The 16,059-nt window shown below is 50.5% G+C and overlaps 2 protein-coding genes across 5 annotated transcripts in view; both read right to left on the minus strand.

The window, feature by feature from the left end:
* The window catches only part of ANPEP (alanyl aminopeptidase, membrane), a 45,406-nt gene extending 29,742 nt beyond the window's left edge, over positions 1-15,664 (minus strand). Inside the window, exon 1 of one of the 4 annotated variants that reach the window (XR_014785442.1) lies at positions 15,500-15,664. The gene's annotated coding sequence lies outside the window, so the exon portion shown is untranslated. Of the gene's footprint in view, positions 1-8,561; positions 8,926-15,499 lie in introns of those variants that run through there. The other 3 variants (XR_014785443.1, XR_014785441.1, XM_084817691.1) reach the window with 3 other exon arrangements.
* Positions 8,888-15,695, minus strand: LOC146337346 (uncharacterized). Its single transcript, XM_084817692.1, has 2 exons — positions 15,553-15,695; positions 8,888-9,416 (listed from the first exon to the last, which is right to left on the minus strand). Exons 1-2 carry the CDS (start codon positions 15,683-15,685, stop codon positions 8,980-8,982), a joined length of 570 nt encoding a protein of 189 aa, XP_084673818.1. The 5' UTR covers positions 15,686-15,695; the 3' UTR covers positions 8,888-8,979.
* Positions 15,696-16,059: the final 364 nt, after the last annotated feature.

A 16,059-nucleotide genomic window follows, 5' to 3' on the forward strand; every position in this document is an offset into this window, starting at 1 on the left:
TGATAAGATAAACAGAAGAGTTGTGGTACCTTTTTGTGATCAGGTGAGGAGCTTGGGGGTGCTGCTGGGCCTGGGCCTGCTTTCTGGGGGGCAGGCGGGGGCAGTGGCCAAGAACAGAAACTGAAAGTAACCCAGCAGAATAGAAACCAAAAGTGCTGACAAGGTTCTCAAGAAATGAGTAGTGGAAATCCTTTCCTTGGGTAACAGACACTTAGTGCTACTGTTTTGAGTGGCTGAAGGTTGAAAGAAAGGCACAAGGGTTTTCGGTACAAGGTTGCTACAGAGAGAAAGCACAGAAGCAGAGCTGTTTCTATTTGTTTAGCTACAGATGTCCGCAAGTACTTCAAAAGCAGAAGACAGCTAGTGAGCCTCAGACACAGACTGAAGATCCTACTTCATCAGACATCATGCAAGTAGCACCCAATGTGTCTGCCTCAAAAGAGCCAGAAAATATCCAGGTACAGACTCTCGCCTTCATGGATCCCTGCCTTGTTGTGGCGAAGGGGCTTGCGTAACTCAGTGAAGCCATAAGCTATGCCGTGCAGGGCCACCCAAGACGGACAGGTCATGGCGGAGAGTTCTGACAAAATGGGGTCTGCTGGAGAAGGAAATGGCAACCCACTCCGGTATTCTTGCCAAGAAAACCCCATGGAATGTGTCACAAGGCTGATCCATGGGGTCATGAAGAGTCGGACACGACTTAATGACTGAACAACAACAACAGGCAGGGGCAGGGCATGAGAACACCCCAGCTGAAAATACCGAGGCAGTGCTGTACAGCTTGAATGACGGGAAAAGCTGGATAGAGGGAATTACATATTGAAAGCAAGTCCTCTATCAGGTGTGTTAACGTCTGAGCTGCTTACACAATGCGACCTTCTGTCGCATCTGATTCCCAAGACTAGCTGGCTTTTTGCCCACATGTGCTTCCCCTGCTGCTGCCGCCCTTGAATCTTTCTGCCTGAGGGTTTTTTTTCTGAAATCAAATGCCCTCCTCTCCCCTGTCCATACATTCCTTTTTAGAAATAAGGGTGTTGTTAGCAGACAGGGTCCTTTAAAGACACACACACACACACACACACACACACTTTACAGCCCCGAGGCACTGCCTCAGACAGTTGATTTGGGACGTCATGAAACCGAAGCATTATTATTCATTATTTGATGTATTCATTATTATTGTATTTTGCCACGGAAGGGGAGAGGTGCTTGTAGGATTTCCTGCCTCAGGGTCCAAAATAACTTGAACGGCTTTGAGTGCTACTATGCACCTTGACTGGGGGGCATGGGGGAGCCCTCACTTGCTGCTCTGCCTCAGGCAGCAAAATGTCTTGGGGCCAGCCCTGGGCATCTCCAGAGAGACCTGTGTGGTGGGGAAAGGCAGCTGACGTGGTGTGTAGGGAATTATGTAGGTAGGGAAACAATCGGGGGTACAGAGAGATCTGTGGATGGGAAAACATGTACTTGAAGAGTGCTACCCTATCTCCGCTCACTCTTCTCAAGGATAAACATGCTCAGTTCTTTCAGTCTCTCCTCAGAGGGCTTTGTTTCCAGTCCCCTGATCATCTTCTTGCCCTCCTCTGAACCTTCTCCAGCTTGTCTGCATCCTTCTTAAAGTGCGGTGCCCAGAACTGGACACAGTACTCCAGATCATACAATCATAGAATCATAGAATAGTAGGGTTGGAAGTGGCCTATAAGACCATCGCGTCCAACCCCCTGCTCAATGCAGGAATTTGAACCTTTGCCAGTCTATCTTAAAGTGTAGTGCCCCGGAACTGGACTCAAGATGAGGCCTAACCAGGGCTGAGTACAGAGGAACTAGTACTTCCCAGGATTTGGAAGCTGTGCTTCTATGAATGCAGTCCAAAATAGCATTTGCCTTTTTTGCAGCCACATCACATTGTTGGCTCATATTCAGCTTGTGACCGACAACAATTCTAAGAACCTTCGCGCTTGTAGTGTTGTTGAGCCACGTATCCCCCATCTTGTAACTGTGCATTTGGTTTCTTTTTCCTAGGTGCAGAACTTGGCATTTATCCCTATTAAATGTCATTCTATTGTTTTCTGCCCAGCACTCCAGCCTATCAAGATCACTTTGAATTCTGTTTCTGTCTCCCAAGGTATTAACTATCCCACCCAGTTTTGTGTCATCTGCAGATTTGATCAGCATTCCCTGCACCTCCACCTCCAAAGGAAAAGTGTGGGTGCCTGGAAGGTAAGTTTTTGAGCAAGCACAGTTTGGGTCATTGCACAGTTCTGTCCTGAAAGCACGCAAGTGGTTCATTAGCTTGCCTTCTATAAAATTTCAACAACAACAACAACAACAACAATGCACATACATTTGCATATGTAAATCAACATGCAAATTTGTGCAATTTGTTTGCCCTTTGGGCCTGTGCCCTGGATCTTTTAGGTGCCCAGCATTCTCCCTGACGATTGGTAACTTCATAGACCTCTTACAGTCTTGTGTTGTGGCTGGGGATGAAATATTTTAAAAAAACATTTAGAAACTGGGGCACACAACGCCAAGTATACATCTGCAAGAACACAGAATGAGTTAATAAAGCTGTGTGGCCAAACTTTGAGGAAAGATATTGTTATGAAGTCTTTCATGAGATTCTCGGTTTTAGCAAATGAAACTGCAGATATTTCTGGCATAGAAAAACTATCTCTGTGTGTAAGATTTGTGGAAGAAAGTGATGAGGAATTCCTCGGTTCATTTCAGTCTCAGACCAAACTGCAGGAGGCATAGCATAATCTTATCTGCTTGTTCTGAATTGGACTAGATCTCAATAAGTCAGTTGGACAAGGATATAATGGTTCAACCATGGCAGGAAAAGAAGGCGGAGTTTAAGCACAAATCAGGGCAATCTGTCATCAGTCAACCTTTGTCCACTGCTCATCCCATAGACTTAATATCACTGTAAATGATCTGAACAGTGCAAGTGATGCGTGTAATACAGTTGGCACAATTAAAGCCATCATAAACATTTTCCATGAGGGTATCCAAAGATGACATCTAAGACCCAACATACCACAATACTTGTGTTATTTTCTGCAAACACACGGCTACTCTTGCATTTTTTAGTCCACTGTGTTTCTCATAGCACTGCTATGCAAAACAGTGGACTCAACAATGCAAGAGTAGCCGTGTGTTTGCAGAAAATGACACAAGTGTTGTCTCACAGCTCAAGCAGAATTAGCAGGATCAAGCAACATCAAGACAAGGCAACATTCATACCAGTTGTTGCATGTATCACAGACATCAACTTTTACTGTTTGTCTTGTGATCATAAACAAATATTCTTCGATGCTAGAGCTAGTCACCCAGGCTCTGCAACCTGCGAATGGAAATTAAAGTACAGATACAAGAATTTCTGGGAATAATGAAACGCAGGGAAGCTTGCGAGGAGACCTTTAGCACAATAACAAAGAGCAAGAAGCTGGCAGATGAAGCAGAACTTAACCATGCAACAGCAAAGCCATGCCAGTCACCCACAGAAGAGTTCTACCACCTACATCCCCTATATGTATTCACTTATAACTGAAACAAGTCACCGAAGGCTCGTTTCAGTGATGAAAACCAACCTGCTTACAGCCTGCTGAAACTACATCATGTACCACAATGAAGAAAAAGACTTGAGGCCCATGTCAATTCCATTCAGGAACTTTACAAACTGGAAAACTCTGGGGATGAATCTGTTCTATGGTATGGGTTGTGGGCAAAAAGACATACCAACGACATACACCCATCGTTGTGTGACATATGCAACATGACCCTTACTGAACAATTGGATCACACCAAACTATTCCCTGCTGTTAAAATGGCCATCCTTACATCACTTTCCCTCCCAGTTACAACACGCACAATTGAACGATCCTTTAGCACTTTGCGCAGAGTGAAGACATGGCTACGTTCAACAATGAGTGAAGATCGATTGTCTGGCCTGTGTTTGTTGAGTGTTCATAGTGAAAAGTAGAAGACCTATCCCAAGGAGAATTTTATAAAAGAAGTTATTGACCATTTTGGCCAGGCCCCCAAAGACTCCAGTTTTTGTTGAAAGGATTATCCAATTTGTTTTATATTTTCCATTATATTATGGACAGACAAGCATTAACCAAACAAACCTGACTGGTTTCAGACCTTGCGTCTAGCATTCACCTCAGCCAAGGCAGATTCTGTGTAAAAGGCGTGAAATTCAGCCGTAGGGGTTTTTAATTGGGTTTAGAGTCCTACAATATTGTTTTTCAATGGACAAATAAAGCAATTTGTTAGAAGGTAGTTCTGAAATGTCTAATTCCATATAATACAACAGGCACAGACCACCACTGTTTCTCTTCAGCATCATGTGATGGTATGTGGGTTCAGTCGTATAAAGACTACAAAGAGTCAAGTCAACAACCTGCAGTAAGTCATCACCCTTACCCCCCACCCCACCACTACCATTTCTGCAGACACCCATGTCAGCTACATTCTAGAACAGAACCTTTCCTTCATTTTAAATTAGCCAACACAACAACGTTCACCTATTGTGTTAAAAGCTCTGTCAACATCTTGTGAAACTAAACTTTGCAGTGGAGCACAAACCTTCCATCCACTGTGCCAAGGCTGAAAAGTCTCCTGTCCACCCAAATCAAGTGATTTCTTGTATTCTTAGTCTTGACTTGCTCCAGATGGTTCTGATCTCTGACTAAAGTGACTGCTTAGCCCTGCATACCTCACCTGCCCTCCAGTTTTGTCCAGGAGCAGGACCTTGCTGGTCCCTGCAGTAGCACCCAGGTCAGGTTGCCCTGGAACAGCCCTTGAGTCTTTCCATTCTATTTACATGCCATTGTGTTTAAATCACTGCCAGATATTGGCAACATCTGCATTCACATTTAGTGAAACTGAACTAAAATAATTCTACTTTTAAAAAGTGTCCTTGAAAATATCTTTGAAGCCTGGAGAGACTTTTAAATTACCACATATTGGCCCTAAATAAGCTTTAGGCCATGTCAAATCTTACATCTCCCACAATCCAGAGACTGTCCCATTCGAGATGCCCCAGAATTGCTTCCAGACCAAAGTGCTGTTTTTGTGCAATACACACTGTCCCCAGGCCACCCTTACAAATACGGGACTGGGGCCTTTAAACCCTGAAATAAGGTTCTGGCCATCACAAATCATACACCCTTGGTTAGAATCATAGAATCATAGGACAGTAGGGTTGGAAGGGGCCTACAAGACCGTCAAGTCCAATGCCCTGCTCAATGCAGGAATCCAAGTCAGAGCATCCCTGACAGATGGCTGTCCAGCCTCATCTTGAATGCCTCCAGTGTGGGAGGGCCCCCCGCCTCCCTAGGTCATTGGTTCCACTGTCGTATTGCTCTGACAGTCAGGAGGGTTCTCCTGACGTTCAGCCAGAATCTGGCTTCCTGTCACTTGAGCCCATTATTCCGTGTCCTGCACTCTGGGATGACCTAGAAGAGATCCTGGCCACTGCAAGAGGCCCAAGCATGGATGCTGCTGCCCAACTAGCACTTCATTTCCCAACAATTCAGAAGTTGATTCCTGGCTCCCAGTTCCTTATTTGCAAGAAACTTCAAAACAGCTCTGTCAGAGCTGAAAACCTACAGCTTATATGACCCTGCACCCCAAAATAGGCTTTAGCCTAGCCCATGTCACATATCTCCATGATCAGGAGACATAAACAAGATAAACAATAATTATCTTCAATCATAACTATTGAATCATAATCAATCATAACATCAGGGAAAACGTCCTCACTGTTAGAGCAATACAACAATGGAACCAATTACCTGGGAAAGTGGTGGGCTCTCCCACACTGGAGGCAGTCAAGACGAGGCTGGACAGCCATCTGTCAGGGATGCTCTGACTTGGATTCCTGCGTTGAGCAGGGGGTTGGACCCGATGGTCTTGTAGGCCCCTCCCAACCCTACTATTTTATGATTCTTTGTATTGTATGCCACCTAGAGTGGCTAGGTAGCCGGCCAGATGGGCAGCTAATAAATCTAAAATAAATAAATAAATAAAATAAGGGCACAGTCCTATGGGGATCGGTGGCCGTCTCCGAACCCGGAGGCGACTGCCTATCCAATGCAGGGCAGGAGAAGCACGGAGGGGATTGTTCCCTCCGTGCTTCTCCTGCCCTGCTGATTTTGGCTGTCTAGCTGTGGGAAGGCGGAGCGGGGGAGGAGGCTGCTGGACAACACTTGACTGAATGAAGGTGAATAAATGGAGGCTTAACGCAGACAAGACAGAGGTACCCCTGGTTAGTTGAAAGGCAGATTGGAGAATAGGGATTCATCCTGTGCTGGATGGAGTTACATTCCCCAAGACCCAGGCTCGCAGTTTGGGTGGACTCCTGGACTCAGCTCTGAACCTGGATACTCAGGGCTCGGTGATGGCCAGGAGTGCCTTCGTGTAGCTGGGGCTAGGCACCAACTCCACATGTTCCTGGAGATGTCAGATCTGCCCACAGGCATGCAAGCTGTAGTTACATCCCATCTGGACTACGGTAACTCACTCTGCGTGGGGCTGCCATTGAAAAATGTCAGAATCCTCGGCCAGTCCAGAAAGCTGCGGCCAGACTGTTCATGGGGCTGGTTAGTAGGAGCACATGACGCCCTTGTTACAACAGCTTCACTGGCTACTAGTCTGTTCCCAGGCAGAATTCAAAATGCTGGTTATGACCTACAAAGTCCATATGACTTGGGACCAGGCTACCTGACAGACTGCCTTATCCTATATGAGCCTGCCTGGGTGTTATGATCTTCTGGGGGGGACCGTCTCCCAGCCTCGCCACCATTGCAGGCATGTTGGGTGGGCTGCAAGAGAAAACCTTCTCAGTGGCCGCTCCCAGGCTCTGGAACTCCCTGCCAGGGGAGTCTCAGCTGGCCCCCTCTCTGCTGTCCTTCCGCCAGCAGGCAGAAATTTGCATTCAGGCAGGCCTTTGCTGTATGAGCTGCTCCACTGCTGAAGGGCTTTTTGAATTGGTTGCTGCTGCTGATTTCTGTTGTTGCTAATGAAGATGATGGAGCATTTTTGACTGTGTCTTTAATTTATTTTGCTTTTAATCCAGATTTTATTGTTAGTCACTTGTCATTTTTTGGCAGAAAAGTGGGATAATAAATAAATAAATAAGCAGTTCCTTTATTCATAGGAATACTGGCAATGACAGACGTTGGGGGCATCACACATGAGAAGGGCTTGCACAATAGTAAAGCTTTGGGTGAGAGATGATGCTAGGGCATCTTGAAGGGACCGGTCTCCTGGTCATGGCAGTGTATAATTTGGATGGTTCAAAGCTTATTTTGGGGTGCTTATTCATACATATATTGGTAAGGAAACATATAATAGGCAGGGAGACAGCATGCTTGGGAGTGACATATACAAAACAGGAGCACTGGGCCCAACAGAATGCTGGGGCATCTCATGGGGCACGCAGCCTCCTCTTAGTCTGGGAGCATGGATCGAAGCAGCCCAAAGGGTTTGAAACCCTCAGTTCCTTTTACCTCAGTGTGACCTGAAAGCGTCACATTAAAGCATGATGCCAAAAGGCAGTACTTTGAACGCGGCCTGTGCACCGATTCAGACTTGGAGGTGCGAAGCATGCAAGGCATTTCGTGAACTATCCGCCACGTTGTGCGCCTCCGGGCTCCCCCTTGGTGATGCCCGAAACTTGCCTGCAGTGCCCCCGGTGGTCCTGTGAGGCATCGCATGGGGCTGAGCTATTTGCATGTCCTGCGTGGCCATAAATAGCAGCACAGCGCCTTTCGGGGGATTCTTGAACTACACCCGTCATACTCTGAATACGCCACATCTGCCCTGGCCCTGAAACTCCTCCCCCTAAAAGCGGAGGGGTTGATGGGGGGCTGGCTCAAGGGGAGAGCAGGGTAAGGGGACTGAGCCCAATACAATACTCCCCGTACAAATTCAGGCTTCCGAATCCAAATCGGTGCACAGGCCTACTTTGACTGTATGGCCTTCGTTGTATGGCCTTTGTGCGGCGCATGGCCTTTGCTATAGCCATTCTGTCTGTGTTTCACGGATTGTCGGGCCATTCTGACTTTCGCTCTGCCATCTGCTCATTGACAGAATTGGATTTTAGGGGTGCACAAGATTTCGTTCCACTTGCGCATTGACACTAGCGCATGTTAGCGCAAGGGCAGAACCAGTCCCAAAGTCCACGCGATCCGCATGACTCGGAAAAAGCTGGTCTGCTGCAGAAGTCGCACACTGGATTCATAGAAACCCAGACGCATCCGAACCCGCTGGGGAGTTCCCTGACATCCCTCCTTTGGGCAGAGGCGTCTAAATGGGGGCCGCCTCTCTGCCATGACTTCGTACGATCGGGGGTGCCCCAAAGCTTGCGCGAGGCCGTGTGGCGCGGAAGCCCGCCCCTCGGCCAGGCCGCGTGTGCGGCGCCGTGCCGAACGAGGAGCTGGGACCGGGGACCAGCGCCAGCCCGGGGAGGCCCATCCGCACGGCACCCACAGGGCCAGTCGGAGGCGGGCCCTGCGCCGCCTCTTCCTCCTCCGAGCGAGCCGCCGACTCACCTGGCCGCCCCATTCACGGGCTGCGCTGCTGCGCCCGCTGCCGGGTGGGCAGCTGCCCGGGCCCACACGGCGCTGCCCGCGCTCGGCGCAGCCGGCGGTCCGCCGCAAGGAGAGGGCGCTTCCCGAGGCCCTCAGGGAGTCGCCGGCCCTGCGCGGGTCCCGCGCCGTCGTGACCCTCGGGCTGCTGGCCTGGCGGGAGGCAGCCGCGGGGCCGGCGCAGCGCGGCCTCGGGAGCAGGGGGCAATCGCGAGGCGCCGGGAGGCGGCGGGCGCAGGGCCTGGCGAGACGCCGCCGCGGCGCGCCCGGGCCTCTGGCCGGCCTGAGGCTCTGCCCAGGACACTGGACACCCCGCCCCCCCGCACACAGGGCCACCTCCCCTCCAGCCGCCGCGCACATCTGGAAAACATGGGGGCGCTCATCAGGGCGGGCAGCGCCGCGGGGAGGCCAAGGCCCCGTCCCGGGCGGGGGAAGCCAGCACGGGAATCTGCCCGGCCGCTGCCGGGGCCCCTGCAGACGTGATCCATCCCAGCGCCAGAGGAGCTGTCGAGTCCCCCGAGGCGCGCTGGCCTTGCACTGCTCTCCTCGCCCTGCCCAGCTGCCGGGAAGCGCCCGGAGCCTTGATCGCCGCGGGCCCGGCCAGCGCCGCCTTCCTGAAGGGCGACGCTGATGTGGGGATCAGCGCGGTGGAGGCCGCTTCCTCCACTCCCCCCGCCCGGACTCTGAAGTCACAGAGCCGCCTGTCTCCATGTTTCTTCTCCCAGGGGCTCCGTGTGCCACTTTGGGCAAGTAATTTTCTCTCAACCTCAGTTCTCCATCCGTAAAATGGGAATCGTGGTCTGCCTTGCAGGACTGTTGCTGCAATAACAATAAAAAAGATGGAAAGCACTTTACAAATCTAAAGGGCAAGATGAATGAGAAGTAGCATCGGTAGCAATATGGCCACCACTTGAGCCCATTCAGATGCACCTGGACCAGAGGGGGATATCGGGATCTCCCACACAAGGGATTACGGGGAAAGACACCAAGAGCTGGCTCTTCTAGTGGGAATCAGGTCCACTACGATGCTCTGGTTGGTAGGATTGCTTCATCATCCCTTCGAACTCCATGCAGGCCCTGGCAGCCAGGTGGGTGGCTGTTCTCTCTCCTGGACACAGCAACCAGTTTCACATGATCAGCGGCCAGCAGCATGGCTTAAATAACCCACAGTGGTTTGCGGCATGTGCCGGCTGGCTGCCACTGTGAGTATTCAAGCTGTGGTGGGCAGTGCCATAGCTTATCATGTCATGTGAACCCAGGCAGGGTGGCTTGTTACTATGGTTAGCATGCCACGCAGAACCCATGGCTGCCCACTTGCCACAGCTTGAATATTCACAATAGCAGCCGGCACATGCCACCAGCCACCGTGGCTTATTAAAACCATGCTGCTGGCTGCTGATCATGCAGCCTGGCCCAGCAACTCTTTTCTTGCTGATGACCCTTGCTGGGGGGGGGGGGTATTATCAACCCTCAGCAGGGAGGTGGGGGAGCAGGAAGTGACCAGAGGGAAATTCCTTCAAACCATGGTCATGCCAGAGGCAGGATGAACTCCTGTAAGAAGCCTTGTGGGTCTGCCTAGCTGGCTGGCTTCCCAGCCTGGGGGGCAGGGGGGTGGCAGCAGGCGCCTCCCGTGTGCCAAGCGTGCTGGCATTGAGAACGGCCACCTGCCCAGACGGAAAGGGCTTGTGGCTGCTGTCGCAGTCTTCTCACCAGTGAAGCCTGACAAAACGAGCAGACGCTGCCGCAGCCCGCTGCACAAGGGAGGGAGTCATCCTGTTAATGCCAAGGCCTCGTTCTCTCATGAGACGGAGGTCCACAAGATTGGATGGCCACTCACCTAGGTGGCTTTGGGGAAGATTGGACAGGATTGTGGAGGAGAACGAGGTCTCTTGATGGCTAAACAGAGCCCCCATTGCCAGTTGCACACTTCCTCCAAGTACCAGATGGGGGGGATGAACAATAGGGAACTCCGCCACTATCTCTGTGCTGTGCTTGTTATTTGTCCAGAGGCAGTGGATTGACCCAGGGAGGCGGTGGGCTCTCCCACACTGGAGGCCTTCAAGACGAGGCTGGACAGCCATCTGTCAGGGCTGCTGTGACTTGGATTCCTGCATTGAGCAGGGGGTTGCACTCGATGGCCTTGTAGGCCCCTTCCAACCCTGCTATTCTATGATTTATGACCACTGCTGGTCACAGAATCATGGTCAAGAGGGATCACCTTGCTCCAATCACATGGGGCAGTTCTTGTCTTCTTTTTGCTAATGGTGCATTGAACGGGTACATAGGGAAACAGGCAGCACATCACCAAAGGTCCAAGGGCCCCCCTTTTCTTGGAGGGGGGGCACCTTGTGATATTAGTTCAGAATCTTCCCTGCCAGTGGCTGGGTGAGTGAATGGGGGAGGGAGAAGGCAGGTGAATGAATTAGTCAGTTCTTTGAAACTCGGTCAACAAACTACCTTGCCCTGGCGTAGCAGTTTCAGTCTCTAGCTGAGTCAGAGTTCTAGCTAAGTTGGCGTGCTCCCTGTTTTCTTACCAGCCTGATCTTGTGTAATTTGTGTAAAATTAAATTATCATTATCACCCTTAGCATTTATATAGCACAGAGGTGTGGATCAGGTAGATTGGGATCTACTGGTAAAACACCAGGTGATTTACAAAAGATCAGCGAAGATTTCTGATTCCCTGTTTAACAATAAAAAATTCCCCCTGCCACCCTAAATCATACCGCTGGTGGGGAGTGGCCAGATATGACACCAGGAGTGATTTTTTTGTTTTGGGGGGCTGTGAATTCTGTTCAGTTCTGGTACAAATTCCTGGGCGCAGAATCCTTTAATTTTATGTTTATGTCTTTTGTACAAAGCTTTGATTGGTGGATCTTATGAGTCCTAGCAAAAAACCCAAAGTAGATCCCACAAGCCTGAAGTCCGCTGCCCAACAGAGCACTTTTCCAGTGTTGCTGCTGAAGGTAGCCAGCCCTTCCCTAGCTCTGCTACAGGGCCTGTTTGGTGCTGAAGGTACTGGAACAGCCATATTTTCCATAAGAAAGGGGTGCTTAGGCTCCACTTCTGTTCCCTGTTTTGGTGGCAGCTTCTGTGTATTAAGCACCAACATACAACTTTGGCTAGCTAGATGATTAGATCTCCTAGCATCTACTTTTTTAAAAACAGCTGTGCGGGGTGGGGGGTGTATTGGCCCCAGCCCTGTAACCAAGTCACCTGTAGTTTTAGAGGGGCCTAGAGATCCATAATGCTTGGCTTAGGTTCATTATTGGTGCAATTTCCTTGCTAGTGGGCCTCTGAGCAATGTCAGATGAGTCAAAGGTCGATAGTGCGGCCTCAGCACATTCCATGCTAATGAAGGCTAGTAGTTTATCAGGGCCTAGGATGTGCCTGAGAAGTGAGGCTATGTTTATCCCGAGTTACAGGTGGCTGTGCTGGGAAAGTGCTGATTGTTTCCCTTCTGACCAAGCACTGTTAGCCTATGCTGGGGAAGTTGTAGATGAATGCTAATTAACGCTTGCTGCTGTCATGCTGCCTCACTGCTGACATGTATGGTATAAAACCCATTGTACCCCATGGCTCTGGGTTCAGAGCAGCTGTCTGATCCAACCATTGGGTATGCCTGGGTGCTGTAAGTACTCAGTAAAGGCTCCTTGTAAGCAAACCTGGGTCTGGCTTATCATTATCTCGGCACCTCCAAACCTTAGCAGGCCATGGCCGGGGCATACCGGGGGGGGGGGGGGACACAAATTGGATTGGAGCTATGGCGCTGGGCAAGAAAGGTTTACCCTCCCTCATGCTGTTTTATATCACACAAGCCAAGCCACCCCCAGCAGGGAAATGGTGCATGTGAAAGGGTTAACCTCCCCTCCCAGTACCATGGGCCCGATTCAGTTTGGCCTTTCCAGAAGATCCAAACAGGAATCTACCACATCTCATATGGCTGGGACAATGAGCTCAATTTGTCCAGTCCTACCTTCTGCTGGACAAAGTGTGTGTGTGTGTGTGTGTGTGTGTGTGTATAGAGAGAGAGAGATCCAAAAGGGAAGGGGCACATACACCCCCTGCCTTCAGCAGGCAAGGAGTTAACGCAAGCAAGCAGGCAGGCAGGCAGACAGACAGGTGGGTGGTCCTAAAGCTCTGGGCTTCCAGAGAGGCCAGGAGGGCAGGGCCAGGCTAGCTGCAAAACCCAAAGGGAAATTTGTTCCGTGGATAGGATTGCTTTTCCCTTGCTTAGTCAGACGGAATGGGGAACCATCCTAGAGTCCACCCCTCCCCAGAGTGGAAAGAATGCAACATCAGAAGCAGGCAAGGAAGAGGCAACCATGTCACTCTGGGGACACTGCACAGCTGGTTGCAGACCAGGATTGGTGCTAGGGAGTTCATGGTGAAGAGGACCAGCCCTGTAACCAGCTAAAGAAGGTAGGCAGTGCCTGATTTCATCTTGGCCACTGCCAGAAAGGAGCTGAAGAGGGCCACTGGCCAGCCAGCCCCCAAGCACATCAAGTGCATGGCCTCCTCTCCCTGCCACATTGGGGCTGGAGTCAATGGACATCATGCCGCATCTTGAGCAAGGACGTTCTCTGAAAGGAGAAGAGCAAAGACAGCTAAAGAGATGGTGTGGTGTAGTGGTTGGACTGGGACTCGGAAGACCTGGGTTTTAGTCTCCACTTGGCTATGAAGTTCACTGTGTGACATTGGGCCAGTCACAGCCCAGCCTACCTCACAGGAGTGTTGTGAAGATAAAATGGAATGGACAAGGACCGTGTGAGCTGACTTGGATTCCTTGCAAGAGGAAAAAAGCTCCATCCCACTTGGTGGGGAATATCGGTGAGGTGCTGACCCCAAGATCTTTAACATGGCAGCAGCCCAGTGCTGTGAATTCTCCAGCAAGTCTCTCTTAGGAGGGAGAGAAGCTGCAGCAGAGGCATTATGCATCAGGTAAGCACACGCCCCTCCTGCAGGGCAAGAAACAGACCATAAATGGGAGCAAAGGGCCTATCAGAAAATGGATAATCAGCCCAACCATGTTTGTGGGGAAACCACCAGCCTGGCTTTGTTTTGCCCCCGCCAGCCTTCACAGGCACTGAAATGCTGGAGAAAAGGCCCAGCCTGGGGCCACTTAATGCTGGCAGGCCCCCAAGTCCATCCTGCCTTCCCTCTCTCCCTCCCTCCCAGAGGCTCAGCAAAGGTCCCACAGCTCTCAAGGCCAGCAGGAAGAGCCTGCAGCTGATGTGCATGTAGGCAAGGAGCACAGCCTCCATGTTCGTGGAGAGTCTTGAAGCTGGCAGAGCTGTCTTGAGAAGGGCAGATGCTGGAAGGAAGAGTGCCTGATAGCGGAGTAGTGTACGTCCCTTGCCCCAGCTTTCCCTCTTGGACACACCGATCCGCCGGAGAATCCACCCCAAAGCACTGAGGGCAAGTCCAGACAGCGACCATTTCCCATACTGAGCACCTTTATTCATTGAGAGGTATAGCCCACCTTTTGGCTACAAGAGCCCCCAAGGTGGCTTCTAGTATAAAGTATATCTGAAAACAGATATGATAATCGCACAATAATACCACAGCCTTGGTACATGACCAAAAGTGTCAAAAGCAGGACTGGCAAAAGGGCCCCAAATACAGCAGTGCTGGGTTGAGCAGCATACTGTGCCCACCCACCTGACCTCAGGGATGGTCAAGTTATTTTTCCTCTTTCCCTTTTATTTTTCCTTATTTAGTTATTTTTCTTTAGTTTATTATTAATTTTTATTATTTATTATTTAGTTATTTTTCCTTATTTAGTTATTTTCCTTATTTAGTTATTTTTCCTCTTTCCCAACTGGGCCTTTTTCCCAGATGGTATTATTGGGGGGTGGGATTTTATTGCTGTTTTACTGCTAATTTTTTAAGGTTATGCACGACTTTTTAAATGTATATGAAAAAGTGGTATATACATTATGACGATGATGAAGGCTTCTTCCTGTGTGTGGACTGAATGGTCAACTCACAGCACTCAGTTTGGAGCATCTGCCTTGCACTTGTGGACAGGCAAGGGAGCCACACAGGCAAGGCGCGGGTGCTCTGAAACATGTGGATACAGTGCAGGCTGGGGTGCGGCATCCCTGCCCTGACGCTCCAGGTGGATGGGCTCTATAAGCAGGGAGAGGTAGGCCAAGAACTGCCTGGTGGCAAGCCCGCTAGAACTGGAGCCCCCAGTTCTGGAGCAGAAGCCACCATTCCAGTGGCCTGATACTGGCGACCTTTTGGTGACACGGAGCACAGAGCCAAACGCCTCCTGCGGAGTCAGCAGCCGTTCCCAAGCCTCCAAGGCCAGGTGTTCACCAGGAGAGCGTATTACCCTGACAAAGTCCATTACTGCTTTATGGGCTCTCTCAGGGTCACTGACAGATAGGGATCCCAGCAGAACAGGTGGTTCAGGCATTACGAGGGCAAAACAAGTGGGGATGAGCTGTGCCAAGCTGGCTGCCCAAGCAAACATGGCACCCTGCCTGACACATGCCCGGAGGGTGGGCTGTTTGTCATCTAGAAAGACCAGGCCTGTTCCCGCTCTGAGACACGATCAGCATCCTTTGCAGGGAATGGGCTTATCCTCTGTTGTGAATATTACCCCATTGTCCAGTTCAGGCGTAGCAGGAAGTGCCCAGGGTTTCTTGCCAATCACCCAGCAATGCAAGATGTTATCAATGCTAAATGTAATGAAATCATGCAATGAGGAAATGGTAGCTGCTGGTACCAACTGGCAGCAAAAGGAGGACGTTTGGGTCTCCCAGAGTGTAGCAATGGACTGCAAAGGCCTCATGATCTTGGGAGTTCATGCAGTGGCCAGACTGACTGAGCATCATTTCCCATTCACAACTCCTATGCACGCAAAAGCTATAATAGAAAGCATGACAATCTCACCTGTTCATGTCTTGGACAGCCAGCCACAAACACTCATCAAGACTCAGGTTTACCTGAAGAATGAACAGGATGAACCAGCAACCTCTCTGGGCAGATGGAGAGATCTGTGCCAGGTGACCAAAGCAGGACCTTGAAGTTCTTTAGATGGAAGAAATAGTTATATGCAACGATGTGGGCTTCAGGCATCAAGTCCTGATGTACCAAATTGGGTAATCTCCTGTGGGTGTAGCTTCCCGTTATTGGACTTGTTCAGCTGGTTCTGGGAGTGCCTTTGTGGTTTGCAAGGGCAAGAAACTGGTGGGCCAAAGAGGTGCCAGATCAAGCAGGCATAACATGACTTATTGCAACACTTCCTCCTTCCCCACACCCACAGTGACTGGATGGCAAGGACAAGCCCCGCCCAGCGAGGCACGCCAAGAGGTTTTCTCCACCTCAAGGGGCTACAGGCAACTATTTGGCAAGCATGGATCACACCCGGGGAAGGAAGCCTCCATCTTCTCAGTCCCAGGGGAAACCCCCTGAGGAAGGCAGAGAGGGGCAGGGAGTGGTTCTAGCTGGGC

The sequence above is a fragment of the Heloderma suspectum genome, chromosome 11, assembly GCF_057233095.1.
Source record: "Heloderma suspectum isolate Gila_16-S chromosome 11, 16-S_ref, whole genome shotgun sequence".
In the NCBI taxonomy this organism is placed as follows: domain Eukaryota; kingdom Metazoa; phylum Chordata; class Lepidosauria; order Squamata; family Helodermatidae; genus Heloderma; species Heloderma suspectum.

Excerpts from the sequence above, each read along its gene's own strand:
- LOC146337346 (XM_084817692.1), bottom strand. The coding sequence starts at position 15,685 with ATGCCTGAAGCCCACATCGTTGCATATAACTATTTCTTCCATCTAAAG. Across the intron at positions 9,417-15,552 it reads TCATCCTGTTCATTCTTCAG|CAACAGTCCTGCAAGGCAGA; the intron begins GTAAACCTGAGT and ends TTGTTATTGCAG.